General features: G+C 45.1%; 2 protein-coding genes across 5 annotated transcripts in view; both read right to left on the bottom strand.

The window, feature by feature from the left end:
- Positions 1-6,365, bottom strand: part of SMKR1 (small lysine rich protein 1) — a 9,759-nt gene extending 3,394 nt beyond the window's left edge. Inside the window, exons 1-3 of one of the 4 annotated variants that reach the window (XM_031552578.1) lie at positions 5,867-5,919; positions 5,012-5,066; positions 2,868-3,330 (exon numbers count right to left, since the gene is read on the bottom strand). In XM_031552578.1, the coding sequence (XP_031408438.1) occupies positions 3,127-3,330; positions 5,012-5,014 (207 nt within the window). In that variant the 5' untranslated portion in view covers positions 5,015-5,066; positions 5,867-5,919 and the 3' untranslated portion in view covers positions 2,868-3,126. The other 3 variants (XM_031552583.1, XM_031552585.1, XM_031552577.1) reach the window with 3 other exon arrangements.
- Positions 6,366-12,466: 6,101 nt separating this feature from the next.
- STRIP2 (striatin interacting protein 2) overlaps positions 12,467-16,325 on the bottom strand; it is a 14,329-nt gene continuing 10,470 nt past the window's right edge. The window contains 3 exon segments of the mRNA XM_010707209.3: positions 12,467-13,291; positions 14,376-14,580; positions 14,821-14,925. Coding sequence (XP_010705511.1) covers positions 13,041-13,291; positions 14,376-14,580; positions 14,821-14,925 — 561 coding nt within the window. The 3' untranslated portion in view covers positions 12,467-13,040.

The raw sequence follows: 16,325 nt of genomic DNA, 5'->3' as shown, positions 1-16,325 counted from the left end.
TGACTGAACTGGGTCTGTTTAGCCTTGAGAAAAGAAGACTGAGAGGGGACCTGATCCAGGTTTATAAATATCTGAGGTGTGGCGGCCATAGTGGTGAGGCCAGTCTCTTTTCAGTGGTACGTGGAGACAGGACGAGGGGAAACGGACATAAGCTGCAGCACGGGAAGTTCTGCACCAATGTGTGTAAGAACTTCTTCACGGTGAGGTGACGGAGCACTGGAACAGGCTGCCCAGGGAGGTTGTGGAGTCTCCTTCTCTGGAGATATTCAAGTCTCGCCTGGACGCCTACCTGTGCGACCTGGTGTAGGGAACCTGCTTTGGCAGGGGGGTTGGTCTCGATGATCTCTAGAGGTCCCTTCCAACCCCTACAATTCTGTGATTCTGTGATTCTGTGATTGAGCTTCCAGTTCCTTCTCAAAAGATTCTTTGGGGATTTGAGCAGAATCAGCTTTATTCATCATAAACTCAGCTTGCAAAGTCTGTACCCTAGCAGGAAGAAGAGCCTGCCACAGTATTCGACTTGTACATGTTGTGATGAAACAGAGATATCTGTTATACAGCAGCAATGGAGTCTCCCATGAAGCTGCATCCATTCGAGCTGGACTGTTTCTCAGAAGTCAGCAGCAGTTGGTGGATGTTTGAAGCACCATATTCAAGTAGAGAATCAACCCATTTTAAAATCCAAACTGTTATTTCAAGGTGTCTGCTGGTCTTCATTAACCACAGGGCAGCCTGAATTACATGCAAAATTGAGACGGATGAGGGTGTGGGAGAGGGAAAAAGGGGAAAAAAAAGTGTTTAATTTTGCAGTTTGGAATGGCTGGAAGGGCTTTCTCATCTGCTATCAAAGAACTGAAGGTTAGCTTCTCAGACGCTCTTGAAAGCAGAGCCTTCATTCTTTGCACTTCACTGGTCACCACCTGGTATGCATCATACAAAAGCAGATTTTGGGGTTTTTAAAGAGAAAACAACTAATGATATTTCACTACTTGTTCCAGTCAGTTTTGCTCACTAAAACTTGAAATTGTTGTAGCTGCAGTCTGTCTCATAAGGGCTTTGCTTCCCTGCAGCAGTTGTATCAGATCAGCCCACACATCTGTTCTGAGCAGCATACTGTCTGCCTGCTGGCTGGATAACAGCTTCAGAGGAAACTGCAGTGATGCTGCAAGAGGTGACTGTAGAGAAAGTTGCCCAGAAGGAAGTTATTTTCCTAAATACTTGTTCCACATCCAATTGTTCTTATGGCAGCAGATGGTGTTGCTCTTCAGCTTTTCCTCCTGCAAACTGACCCTGGACGAGAAGCAGAGAAATGCTAGTGGTGAGGGACAGCCCTGTGACACCAAGTAGTTCCTACCTTGGTGCTTGGAAATATCTGTCCCTTAATGCTCAGTGCAGCAAGTATATCACACAAAGAGGGAATGCTTCATTTTTTAGCAATCAGTATAAGATTATAAACACAGAGAGCAAACTGGTCCTCTCTTGCTTTGGAACACCGTTACTAGAAGGAAATAGTTACAAACATATGTTCTGACCAGAGACTTCCTGGTGGGTGATGGGGAAGCAAGACTTCGAATAAGTGCTGAGGAAGACTCATCCGTGAATGGCAGAGCAAAGTGGTACTGCAAACCACATCCCTGATGCAGCAGTACATGCCAACTGCAGGCTAATCAGCAAGGAAACTGAGTCCCCACCATGATTTTCTTGGCACGTACATGGAAAATTCAGTAGAGCACTGCAGTAGCTCATGTAATCTACACGACAGTAGTTGGCCTGCAACCAATGCCACAAAACCATGATTTTATCAAGTTAAGATCTCTTCATAGAGGGAAGATGTTAAGCTGGAGAAATAGCATTAAGCCGTACAGGTGTTTATCAGTTTGTGTCAGACCTGTTGTAATTGGCAGCACTGCTGCCTGTAACACAAAGCTACCTGGAAGTCAGAAAGGTGCGGCACCTCCACATAAATCAATCTGAAATGGCCTTGGAGGAATGGCTCCAAGCTGGCTTACTGCTCAGCTGCAGATGTTCAGCTCTGAGAAACCAGCTGAAGTTCTTCCTGTGCACATCACACTGCTGCTTGATGTAGGGAGCGGTCTCGCATGCTCACTTTTGCTCAAATATTCGAGAGACCTGGTACATCTCCTCTTCAGTAACTCTAGCCTACTTCAGATTATGTTTTCCTAAATCCTTCTCTGAGATTCTGGCTATTTTGTATTCCTTCCCACCTCTCACAGCCTGTGTCAGTTCAGGACACACCCTCTCTTGTCCCACTGCATCCTTCCAGTTGGCGTGCTGGAAGAATCTGGGAGAGATGCACAGACTCACTTGATGTACTGCTTCACCAAGGGCTGCCTTAAACTGACACGGAGGAAATGGAGCGAAACGACTTTGATCTGTAACATAAATCTTGTGGTTTCCAGCCAGGATGTTCGGACTAACAGCAATTACTGTAAGGGGAGACCTGGTAGGGGGGCTCATCATTGCCTCTAACTTAACACAGCATCACTGCCAGCATCTCAGCTAGATCTCCAGGATCTCACTACAGCCAAAAGAGAACCAGCAGTACGTTCACTGGGGCTTCAAGTATCACTTATCTGTCCAAATGTAGAATGAGCTGAATCACCCAGATATGCAGACTGCATCGCACAGCTCTTCTGACCCAGAAAGGGAGCACCAGGCGACTCTCAGAGCTGCTGTAGAAGTATTTGACACAGATGATCTCAGGGTGGTATCTGCTATCTGAGCTCAAGTTTCCACCAGCATTGATTGAAAGAACTGCAGGCACACCCACATTGGGGAGCTCTTTTTGTCTGCATAAGAATAGCAGTGGTATGGGTAAAATAAACCCCACCACAATCCTCTCAGACTGCTGAGACTCAGTGTTTTATTCCGCACAGAACTAAGGTCTAAGGGCCACAGCTGAAATTATGACAGCACCAGTGTCACTTGTCATTTGTCACTGTAAGCTTGAGCTATAATAAGAGTGTCTTTGTGTGGACACAACAGTGATTATGGCAAAATACTTGAGCTAACCACTGGAGATACTGCTATGAGTCTAAAGTTCAAAAAAGCCTCTTCTTATCAGGAGGAGCTTGGCTTTCATCACATCCTTTGCTTTCCAGCCAGCTACTTTCGTCTCTTCCCCTTCTTTTTGGGTGAACCAGGCCAAGGAAAGCCCCGCAACTCTAGGCAGGCAGGGACATTATGGCAGATGTAATGGGCATTGAGCATGGCAGCTGAGCTGAGGATATCCACGTCCTTCACCACCTTCTTCGTTTTCTCTTTGGAGCTTTTGCCTTTGCCAACCTTGGGTTTGCTGCTTTTACCTGCCTGCAGAGAGAAAGTGACCATGGAAACAGCTAATTAGCCCTTTGTCTGTATTGTCCGCCTTCTGGGCTGAGGATCCCAAGACATCCTGGAACAGTTTCATGGCATCACAGTCCAGGCTATATTAGCTCAGATTCTCTCACCGCAGACAAAATCTATATTTGCTCTGTAAGAATCTTTAAAGACATCAGACAGGATTGCTTAGTGTTCCACTGCACTTCTGTCTGGCTAAAATAGGTCGGTGCATAATGGAAATCCCACGGTCTTTTCAATTGATTTTTTAATTAATGCATTGTGATACACTCCTAAAGTCAATTAACCATGTGCTGGGTTTCCATCCGATACCGTGTACCTTTTTTTGTCACTTACCGCCTCTGCCCATCTATTTCTGTTATTTGCCTAGTTTTGCACACCGTTAATTAAACAATTCTGTGCAAATCATTAGGAATATTAAGGATAGGTGCAAAGGCCATATGTAACTATCAGCTGGGAACAAACCAGCTGAAGGCAGCATGTGTAGCGTATTTTTCCATGGAATGAGAGCACAGTTGGGATGCAACCTTCAGTCACCCAAGAGCACAACGTGGAGGTGTACGTACAGGTATAAAAGAAAAACAAAAAGTCACAAGGTCCAGATAAAGTGCATAGAACCACTGCCCACAAGAGGAAAGAGAAGACAAACAGAAAACAGTGCGAGCTACAGATGATGGCAGCAGTGTTTCCTATTCAGTCATTGCAGACTGCAAACTTCAACACAGACATTCATCAGAGAGGGTGATGAGCCTTTCACAGACCTTAACTGGCTAGAATTTGTTGAATACTGCATGGGTTTGCTTCAGAGTGGATGCTTACAGCAGATTATGAAACAGCCTCCCAACTGCACTCCCTGCTTGTGTAATCCCAGCGGGGCCACTGGCAGATTGTGTGAGCACCATTACATCCCTGGTCTGAATTTGTCCCATAGCTGATCTTTCAGAATAACAAAGATGCTTACAGCTACTGTAGTGAGTCTGCAGTGAGAAACAGGGAATGTCTTTGGTTTAGAGCTGACTCACTACTCCTGCTGTCTCTCTGCAGCGAATACATTCAACCTCTGGGCTTTGAATGTCAGCAGTCAGTTTTTGTCAGCAACTCTCTTTTCTTCTCTTTTCTGTCTCTTATTGAATATGACATCAGTAAGCTGCAGCCTGCAGTCTGCTCAAACAGTCCAGCACAGCCTGGAGCAGGGCTTCCCAGAATCAAACGCTTACGGGAAGCCAACAAACTCCTCCAGCACGGCACCACAAATGCTGTCAGGAGTCACACCTTGTCCATATGTACACAGGCACACACAGCAGTGCCACAGCTAATGTCTGGCATGCCAGCCAACAGCCGTGGTGTTCCTTATGGGTTTAGCAGGCAACCAAAGCTGAGCGGCTCTTTTTTGGCATGCATCTTTTTTTTTGGCATGCAGAGGCAACACTTGGGCAGATGAGAGTTCCTAACAATGTCCCATTCATCCCATACAACCAAGTGTGACAACTGAACTCTTAAGTATCAAGATATCCATGTTTGTGTGGCATTTGCCATCACCTACAAGCAACCAGATTTGGCTCTTTCTAAAAGGTATGCAGAATTTTACAGCCTGTTGTCTGTCAACATCAAGAAAGAGCCGATACTTTCAGAAAAACCAAACCTGCATTACCATGGCTGAGCCTTTCTAGCAAGCAGCACTCCACACCAAGCCCCGAGGCAGGACCCTGCAACACACAGCCATGCCATCATTACACACTGTGCAAGCCACTGGGATTATTCCACTTCATCCCCATCTCCATCCCCATCCCCGTCTCCATGCCCATCTCCACCTCCATCCATCCCCATCCCCACCTTCATCCTCTTCCCCACCTTCATCCCCTTCCCTACCTTCATCCCCATCCCCATCCATCCCCACCTCCATCCATCCCATCCCTATCTCCATCCCCATCCCTCCCTTCATCCCCTTCCCCACCTCCATCCATCCCTATCCCCACCTTAATCTCCTTGCCCACCTTCATCCCCTTCCCCACCTCCATCCTCATTTCCACCTCCATCCATCCCCATCCCCACCTCCATCCATCTCTATTCCCATTTTCATTCCCTTCCCCTTCCAAACTCCATCCCCTTCCCAACTCCATCCCCATCCCCACCTCTATCCATCCCCATCCCCACCTTCATCCCCTTCCCCACCTTCATCCCCTTCCTCATCTCCATCTCCTTCCCCTCCCCTACTTCCATCCATCCACACCTCCATCCTCATCCTCACCTCCATCCATACCCATCCCCACCTCCATCCCCTTCCTCTTCCCCTTCCCCATCTGCATCCCCACCTCTATCCACACCCATCCCCACATTAATCCCTTTCCCCACCTTCATTCCCTTCCTCATCTCCATCCCCATCCCCACCTCCATACCCTTCCCCAACCCCACCTCAATCCCCATCCCCATGAACCCCAAGCAGTGAACAGATCCCAATCCCGGATCCCAATCCCGATGCCAGCCGCCCCTCGCAGCCACCTCCCACCCTTCAGCCACGCGTTGCCATGGCACCCGCCACGCCTCCCCAATTTCACGCATGCGCGTTAGGAGACGGAAGTCCAAACAAGCCCAGCCCCTCAACTCACGCATGCGCAGTGGAAGGCGGAAGTCCCAACAAGCCCAGTACCTCAGACTATGCATGCGCAATGAAAACGGATGTGTCACCAAGCCCGCCCTCACTCCGCGCATGCGCAATGAAAGGAAACAAGGCCCCGCCACCTCGGCCCACGCATGCACAGAGGAAGGCGGGAAGTCATTAACGGTCGCCTCAGGAAGAGGGCGGGAAAACTGTTCCGCGGAGGCCCTGAGGGGGAACAGAGTCAAAAAAAACCCTCTGGTTTTGTGTGTTTGAGGGCGGAAGGCCTCGGCTTGGGCTGTGTAGTGCTGGGGGAGCAGATCCTCTTCCTTGTGGCTTCAAGCTGCGCCAGCGGAGATTTATACTACTTTTCTGAAAGAGTGGTCAGGAACTGGAATGGGCTGCCCAGGGAGGTGGTGGAGTCACCGAGCCTGGGGGTGTTCAAGGAACGTTTGGATTTTGTGCTGACGGACATGGTTTAGTGACAACTATTGGTGATAGGTGGATGGTGACTGGATGATCTTGTAGGTCTTTTGCAACCTTGGTGATTCTGTGATTTGTATTGGTGCTGAGAGCTCCTCCCCACACATAGGGTTCCAGATACAGCCCCCCAGTGCAGAGCAGAGGGGAGACACCCCCTCGTCTTTCTGACCACACTCTTGAATGCACCTAGGGCCCCATTGGCCTTCTTGGCCTCCAGAGCACACTGCTGCCTCACGGTCCCCCTGCTGGCCACCAGGACCCCCAGGTCTTTCTCCTTAGGGCTCCTTTCCAGCTTCCAGCCTGTACTGATGCGTGTGGTTATTCCTCCCCACGTGCAGGACTCTACGTTGCCTGTGTTCAACCTCATCATGTTTCTCACTGCCCAGCTCTGCCTGTCCAGGTGTCGCTGAATGGCAGCACAGCCTTCTGCTCTGCCACAGCCACTCCTCACAGCTTCATACCATCAGCAAACTCTGAGGGTAAACTCTGTCCCTTCATCCTTATTGTTAATGAAGACATTGATCAAGACTGGGGTATGCATCTGAGCGGCTGTTTTCAACCCTTTTTTTACAAACTTTTTTTTTTTAATTATTGTTTAGTTAGTTTAGTTTTGGTTTTGGGAGAGGGTGGGAGGTGGTTTCTGTTCCATGTCTCACAGCACCAAGCTTCTGCAAAGTGATAAGAGTCCAAAGCACGAGTGGAAACTACCAGTAGGAGATGAATCATCTCATTAAAAAAAAAAAGTAGACAATAACACTTTTTGATCATACCACTGCCAAACCCCAGCACTTCAATGAAGCTTCCTAAATCACGGTTCTGTTTTTCTTAAACATTTGCCTCTTGTAATCTACTTTCTTGCCCATAACCCTTTAAGATGTGCCTTATCATATTTTCAAGCTTATTTTCAATATAACAGGTAGGAGTTTAGAGGTTTGCTAATTTTAGCACATTTTCCTAAGGAAAGGGGGTTTCCCTGCCACATGGGTTGCCTCTTATCCGTTCTGCCATAACTTTTGAACCAAAAGTTGGCAGATTCTGACCAAGTCTGACACAAAGATTCAAATATATTAATTTCCTGCAAGTTTCATGAAAACAACACAGAGGCTATAAAATAAGTTTCTGGTGTCCAGAAGGCCAACAGTTTTATGCAATGGTGAGTGATGAAATCAATGTCTAATTTTTTTTTAAAACACTTATCATTTTTTCTTCCAGTAGCCTAGCCTTTGTTTTCTCCCTCAGTATGAGCTTTGTACATGTTACAGTCTGCTGTAATAAATCAGCACTGGAAAGGGCTGTAGGTAAACCTGTAAATTTCGTTTACAGAAATTCTCCAGCTATCTTTTCTGCTCTTCCCCTTTTTCCTTGAGATTGTTGGATTTATAACAAACGTATATTTCCATCCCATGTGGCTGTAATGATCAGTCAGCATTCAGCTGTTGCTTTGGATGCTTTTATAGGATGCAGTGGTTAGAAGGTGTGCAGATTTTTTGTCGTACTGATTAGGAAAGCCAAGGTGCAGAAGGGGGATTGAACAACTCTGTAGTGGAGGAAATGTTTGCAGGGAGAGGATTTCAGTCAGATGCTGAAAAATAGAAGGGGATGTAGAGAATGAGCCAAGCCTATGGACAAAACATGGATTAATAAAGAATGGTTGAAAGAACTCCCAAAAATGAAAGCAAAAGAAGCTGGGCTGAGCAACCTCCTTCTGCATTAGATTTCCATTACAAAGTGAGCCATGTAACACATAGTGGATCAAGTGTGATGGTACCAATACTCCCAGGAGATCCCCATCATGTTCTGTCCCCGGTGTGGTGGGTCACATGTTGTATTTTCCAGTATATATCTCTAAGATTCAATCTTGTTTGTATTTTTGTGTAAAAATTGATTCATTCATTCTGAGACTAAAGGGAAATGGGATGTTTTTGGAACAAAAGAAATCCAAAAGACATCTATGTGGTGGTTAATAACATCCATAGTATGGGTATATATTCCACGGATTAGCAAATTTCAATCCAGAAAGATTTATCTAGCAGTAATTCTGATGCATTAACACAAGTCTAAGACTGTCTCTTTGATGAAGAGGGAAAGCTGAGCCCGGCTGAGTGGAGAAGTGAGACCAGGGAATGCTGGAAATAACAACAGGGTCACCACTTGACACCACAGCAGCCTCAGAGCCTGCATCAAGGAGGAAGGATGGTTTGAAGGGCAGTTTGGAAACACAATGGAAACCATCAGATTTATTTGCCCTGAAGAGAAAGGGATTGAATTCAGGAAAGATGAGAGAGAACATCCAAATGTCGTTGCTGTGAATATGGTGCAGTACCTCTCTCTCAGTCCAGGAGAAACACTTCTCTTGTAATCTGGACACATTAGACGTTTTCAAGAATAAGTGATAAGACCTTGAAAGCGTACATTTCCAACTCTTAAACTTCTCATGAGTGTTTTCTTTGCTCTAGAAGACACTAACTTTTTCAATACTTCTTTCTGTTGCCACAAGCAGGATCCAGAAGGTTTTGTTGCATCAGAGAATCGCTTTCTGATCAGTGGGAGTATCAGGCTTCACTGAGGCTGATGAGCACCTTATCTCCTTGTTCACACTCAGTGATGAACTTCTGGCATTGAGTGGCAAAGGAAAATGAGGGATGCTGTTACCCTGTATCATAGACTGAGCTTGTCAGGGTGATGCAGAAGGGTGTACTGTAAGCTTAGGAAGTTCCTTGCCATTTGAATAGGAGGAGGGCCTTCAGTATTGGATGGACAAGGCATGGCTGTGTTGTGGGTGTTGTGTTTTTGGTGGCTCAGCTCCCATTCTTTGTTGTGCTGCTCACTGCTCTCCAATTCCTGCCTCTATAAGGCCGCAGTAACTGGAGCAGTTTGCTTTCTGAGGTGGAAACCCTGCCAGAACTTTCACTGCTGAGGGAAAGCTCAAAGGAATCAGAAGGAGCCAAAAAGGACAGGAGAAAACAGGAAAGGATGTGATGGTGTGGTTCAGAAACACGCTCTGCAGACTTTCTAAGTAGAACAGTTCTGAATGAGGCTTGGAGATAATAAAAGAAATCATGGATAAAAAATGATAAATAATACAAAAATTCATATTTTTACTATATTAATAGAAAAAATGATGACGTTTAATTTTTTTTAACAAACCACATGGCATGAAAGAAGCAATCATAATTATCTCCTTTTAGCTAAAACAACTGGCAAGATACCACATTTTTCTAACTACTCAGGATATAGAGAAGTAGCACTGATGACAAGTGTGTCAGCAATATTAGATTGAGCACTCAGAAATCAGCCCGTGAACTCAGCTGTTGGTTTTCATAAACATGCTTGAACCTGGCTAAGAAAAACAAGCTGCTGTTTGCACGTGCAAGGCTTTAGATAAATAATTAAGGAAAGTTTGTGCAAACTGGGAAGATAATAAGCCTGACCTCATACAGTCACTGCTGTAGTTACAGTTTGATAAATAAAGAGTGCACCAGGTCTGGCAGCTGGCAGGCCAGCACATCTCTCTGTCATTATAAGCTGCTCCATAAGCTGTGGAATTAATGACATCCTTCCCTTAGGGCAACTGGGGGCCTTGGCTGGGACCTTAATGGGGTCTCCCCCCCACCCAGCTGTCAACTTTCACAACTCTTCAAGGGAACTTAGGGAATATCTTTGAGGCCTTTTATCCTTTGCTCAACTTTGCATGACATTGGCTAACCAGTTCATAAGCTGCTTATAATGTCTTTGCACATTCTGTCCCTAGGAAATGAGGCTAAAAACGGAAGGAGAAGAATCTTCAGGCAGTAAAGAAGACAACTTGCAAGCAGCAAAACTTTCTGCAGCCACCTGTAGGTTGAAGAAAAAGCTCTGCATGCTGTTTGCAACAGAAACTGAGCACGCAGCCATTCCTGGAACCAACAGCTGTGTTCGGGGTAAGATAACAGATACGGTTCCCTCAGCTGCACAGAAGCTATTAGAAACTTTGTTCTGAAACTCATTTGTTCTGCATCAAAATGATTCTCCCATAACGGCTGCCTCCTACCTCTCTTTTAGGGAGATGGAAGCCCTCACTGTGAAGGGGGGGAATTTCCAATTGCTCAAGATGGAATATTTCCTAGCGCTGCTGGAGAAGCAGCACCTTGGGCTCAGAAGTGCTGGTAAGAGAGTTTTCCAGAGGGGCCTCAGTGTTCAAACACCTTGAGGGAAAGTCTTGAGCTTATTGCATTGTTTGACTGACCTACATCTGGTTGTAACTAGAATAAGAGGTTCCCCCTATTCCTGTTTAACTGGTGTGTCAGCCCCACAGCTGCTTTGCGGAGTGCAGTGAGAACAGTGGTTTTCATCAGCCCGACACCACCTTACAAAGCATGGCCTGCCTCAATAAAAGCGTGATAGAGCCGTGATGGGGTAAAAGAACTTAAGTTAAAAGCTCTGCCTTCTGTTTACTTTTTTTTTTACACATGGGCTCAGTTTTCACATAAGGGGATGTCTACAGAGCTTAATTTTTTTTTGGTGGTGGAAATAGTATGGAAACATTACAGTTATTTCCACCTTTCTACCACACAGAGATTCAGTCAAGAATTTGTATTTCTGTTCTCAGTAAAGATAGAAAACATGATAAGCTGTGGAACCCTCTCATGAAGCACAATTTAAATATAAAATGTAGAAGAATAAATCTTACGTCAAACTGAATAACCAGGACCTACACTAACACTGCAGGGATGAGATAAAAAAAATTTTTTGAGGCAAATACAAAGGACTTTTCTAAGTTTGTGAGTTCAGTAATCCCAGCTACAAGATGCTGCCCTGCAGTGAAATGAGGAAAGCTGCACATCTGGTAGGAAAATCAGAGAAATCATCACAGAGAAAATCCTGAGCTGTCCTGCTAGTCCTGGGCTCTGTATTTGCAGCATGCAGCTGAAAACAGTGGTATTTCACATAACAGCTGCATTTCTACCACTTATATATGCAAGAGACCTGACTTTTTGGGTTAATTTGAAGGGAGAGTTCTAAAAAGAAATAAAACCAACCAAAATGAGGATGTGAATTAAGGTGCACAAAGCAGAAAGCTCACGTGAATGAACGAACATGAAAAGTCACTCTGGTTTATTGTGAACAGAAGCATTTTTAAAAGGGTGAGCAGGTTTACTAATGGCAGCTCTTTGAAAAGTGCCTTTTGCAAACCACATCAAGGAAACATTCTCAATTCAATTCCACAGCAATGAGCACAAATCCTGCCATGACAAATACCTGTGGTTTTATCACCTGCATGCTCACTCTATCGGTAGCAGTACAGCATAGGAGAAGTCAACTTTTGCCTGCACTATATTGACACATTTTTCTTCAACAAAAGAACCGATTTCATAAAGGAGGAAAAATTAGACCAGGATTCCCTGTGCATGGCTGACAACATTCTGTAGAAAAAGATATAATCTTTCATCTCTTACAATCTTTCCTACCCTGTCACCATACTCACAGCTCTTTGTGTGAGTCTGAACGTTCTGGACTGCACCATCTGCTGTTTCTGTCATGTGATGACAGCAAAGTGGTACCCAAAGCACTCTTCTTTCCCACTTCAAGACTCGGCACAAACATCCTCCCAGAGAACCAAAAACCTGTGCAAAAAAAGGTTATTTTCCAGAAGACTGTCTCCTGTATGGCTGCAAAGACTAAAGAGCAATGAAGAAAGCTCTCTGGAAACCTAATGTTGCAGTAATTGTCTTTCAAAAACAATCAGCCTGCTGCATTTTATTTCCCCGTATGGACTTTGTAATGGAACATCTTGCTTGATGGGAAAATTCTGTGTTGTGTTTAGACATCCTATAGTGTGTGTCAATAACTTCTGGGCCAATAATTCTAGACTTACAGCAGGTAGAGAGAAACATGGCAGTGAACCTCCTCTGCAGCTCTTTGCCCTGCAAGCTCTTTGTTCATTTTACTCTCATAGCAATGAGCAGAGGGGTGAAGGAAAGTGGAGCAGTGGTAAAGGTAATGCATTACTATCCCTAGTGACCAATGCAAAAACTGTGTAAATCTGCTGTACAATCCCAGCAGTGATGCTGCCCTGGGGACAAGTGGTAATGTCATCCCCTTTGGCCGAGTCATCCAGCTCTACTTGGGACTGTCATAGATGGTACCACCTATTTTGTGTTTTTACTTCATCATAGCAGTGTGGTGTTTGAAGCACATCATCATCAATGAACAAATGAAAACACATCAGCTCAGCTTGAGGCATCTGGGTGAGATGAAGACTAATCAAGGCTGAGATACCCTTACAACGGACTTAACAAGCTAAGGGACAGCACAGACTCAGATCTCTCATACACAGTTGTAAATCTGCAGTGAAAACCAGGTGAGGCCACTCCTGAATGAGATGCTAGAACCTGGTCCTCGGCCTCCATACAGGTCTGTTGGTACCTCATGGCCTCCGAGAGGTCACAACAAAGGGAAGACCTCCAAGAAAATGAGAGTTGAGGTGTCTGGATGGTTTACAGAGAGGCCCGGACTCTTTAAGAAGGTGATTTTCTTCCAGCTTTACTTAAAATTATCTTCCTTTCCTCGCTGTGTAGCACCTGGAGTCCCTGCTGGGATGGGACGGGTGACGTGGTGGCTCTCACTGGTAGCGCAGCAGCTCTTCCCAGCGGATGGGCTGGGAAAACACCTCCCGCTCCAGCCACAGCTCGTAGGAGTAGTGGAAGTCCTCGGGGAGCTCCAGCCGCTGCCCCAGCACACTCTGCAGGCAGTTGTCCACCGGTGCAAACTCCGAATCCTGAGGTTTGTCATATCTCCTGCTGTTGAAAGCTTCGATGCTGGCTCTCAGTGTGCATTCTTCAGCTTGGAAGTCCCACGGCCTCGCATCAATATCTAGGTTTAAGATTGAGCAAGACCATAGCATCGTGGAAAAAATAAGGTTTGAACAAAAGAAGGGATGAAGGTTTTACAGCATCACATGCCTGCGTTGATTCGCCAGTTTGCTATTCTTAATTCTATGATAATTATTCATAACGAGTTCCCATTATGCATGCATTTTAATTTGAAGTCATTAGCTGAAATGTATTAAAATCACTTGTGAATTAAGCAGAGTTAGAAAGCTTCCTACAGAAACACAATTATTTCTGTTGCCTGCTTTGAGGACTCTGTACAATTACAGAGCTACTTTTTTTGGAAAGGCCTCATCACTTCTACTCAAAATCTCCACAGATTTCTAAAGGAGAGATCAAGATTTAAAGCACACTGCTAAAACATTACAAAGTTTATTATAGCCTATTGAAGAAAAAAAATTGAAATTTTGGGCAAATTTAACAGTGTTGGAAAAATAACAATTGACTGTAATAACCACAATACTTTAAATATGTTAATATTGTATAAACACAAAAAAGTAGTGTTTTGATACTTGGCCTTTAGGAGCTCTAGCTCTATACAAACTAATCATTTGTTCCACAAAGATTTAAAAAATTCATGCCAGGGTCTCAGCAGCACTCAAAGGATGGAAAAGCCTTCTAAAAATACAGATTTAGAGCACAGAAGAGCTGTTTAAACAGACCAGCATGTCCAGCCTGTGCTTCAGCTTATGAATTCACAACCTTGGGCTGTAACCAACATTGTCTCTCTGGTGTGAAGTATGGGGCCACTGCTTGGATTTCCCCTCTGTGGCCATCCCAGGCATGCAAGTTTGGTGTAGAGCAGTTTGGTGCCTCAATGGTAAAAGCAATCAATTTGGGGAAATGGAAACGAAGGGCTGGGTTTGGTAGAAACTCATCTTGGAGACCTGAGCTGACTGCATCCCATCCTGATCCGATTATTCCTCATGCAATTAGTTCCCTCCTGATGGTGCATTAAAGCTTCAGAAAAAGAAAACCCAAGTGCTGGCCCAAGCAAGTTTATAGCGTTCCAACTGGTCCTAGGGCTAAACGTGCCCATGAACAGGACTCCTCCCAGCACAACTCACCGTTGCCATACGCCCAGTCATCGTTCATGCGGTGCCGCACCTTCTGGTAGATGGCCGACATGGTCTTCATGTTGCTCTTTCTCCACTGGCGCCCCAGGTATTTGGTCTGGATTTTCAAAAGTTTGAGAACGTACAGCTGCATCATGGCCTGCTTCACCTTCAGAGCTCGCTTCAGTATCGGGGCCGACTTGAAGACTACCAGCATCTGCCAAAAAAGGCATTGGAAATCAGTGCAGTGAGCTCAACAAAACAATGGAAATGCTCCCTGCACAGCTCTGGGCAGCAACGGTTTGTAAAAGCATGTGGAAGACAAACAAGTGGTCTTTGTCCTTAGATGTCAACATTGGGTCCACTATTGTCCACATTGGGTTCAGTCATTCATCAATGGCTTGGATGAAGGGACAAATTGCCTCCTTGACAACTTTACTACGGTGATCCTCCTTACCATTGTCCTTGAGTGCTTCCACTTGGTCAGCTTGTTGAGGATCCTCAGCAGGTTAATGCAGGAGAATAGGTTTCTCCAGCAAAACTGGTTGTTGTCTCCAGCTTCCTGCAGGCAAAGAGCGGAAAGCAGAGGCTTGATGGTTCACCATCACACTGCCGATGACACAAGACAGGGAAACCCTTCTGAAATCCTCAGTGCTTTAATTTGTGCTTTGGTTTGGAGTGTTATCCAAGAGAAATCACACTGCTTTGTCATGGGAAACGTGTGTTTTAGGAGATTTGTACTGATTGTTTGCCAAGCAAATTACAGCCTAGTCATCACTGCTTAGCAAACATTTTGTTGCTAATTATATAAATCAATTCGTAAATTACTACATGCTTAGAAGACAGTATGGATAAATAAGAAGAAATGACAAAATAATGAAGGATGGAAACCAGCAACATTTCTGTTGGGAGAAGAAGATTTTTCTATAGCAAAGATCCTCTCCACCTTAAGTGCAGGCCATGCATTATTTTAAATACGAGCTGCATGTCAGCACCCCCAGCACCCGTGTGTGGAAGTAGTGCCCGTGGCACATCTGAGCACTAATTCCATCAGCACAGCCACTTGGTTTATGCTTGCACAGCGCTGAGCACAGCACAAGTGTCCCACAAATAACCTATTTGGGTAAGAGCAGAAACAAGTGCTACTTATTTTTATAAGCCACTTACAGCAAGCTACAGCCTTAATGACCACTGGAAAAATCACAGCCTGTTGAGCATTACACCTTCTGGGCATCCTCAGGTGGAGAGTGTGATTAGACACTGATGGAAGTGTCGGAAAACAAGATTTACCCAAGAAAATGCTGTCAGCATGCTGTCTTTGTTCTTAAAGGCAAGCACCAAGCATATCATCCCAGTAAGCAATGGTGAAAGCAGTGGCATGCATATCATTCTTTGGAGGCCAAAAAAGAAGGAATCTGCTGATAGGAAGCACTTAAATTCTGGGATTTGATGAAAGCCATTCTGAGCAAATGCCCTTTTCTGCCAGCAGAGGCCATGGCTCTGCGGGAGGCTTTTCCCAACACGACCACCTCTGGATACTGCAGCTGCAGCTGAGTTATTTATCCATTCCTGTGTAGGAACAGCAGTTCCCACAGTCCCTACTCTGGAAACAGCACTGCTGAACGTGTCCTAGTTTTCCACAGAAGCAAACCAAGCACATCCTCCTGTGTGCAGCCCCCTGAAAGCATTATCATCTGTAACATCTGCTAGGAAATGTGTTATGGCTGTGATGTTAAATCAGTGCATCGGAGTTAAAACAAACAAAAAACAGCATAAGATATTGGCTAAGGAACAGAAACACAACTGCATGCACAAACGTTACTGAAGAACCAGGGTGTGTTTGATTTCTATAAATAGGCACTGGATTTTTATAGAAATAGACCTAGCATCATTCCTGGACCTGGAGGCAATAAATAAAACAAGGAAGTGAAGAAGGAAAGGAAGAAAAGGAGAAGAAAAAAA

This window comes from Meleagris gallopavo, chromosome 1 (assembly GCF_000146605.3).
Source record: "Meleagris gallopavo isolate NT-WF06-2002-E0010 breed Aviagen turkey brand Nicholas breeding stock chromosome 1, Turkey_5.1, whole genome shotgun sequence".
Taxonomy (NCBI): Eukaryota; Metazoa; Chordata; class Aves; order Galliformes; family Phasianidae; genus Meleagris; species Meleagris gallopavo.
The sequence above is the reverse complement of the archived record's forward strand: the minus strand, read 5'-3'. Positions and strand labels throughout refer to the sequence as shown.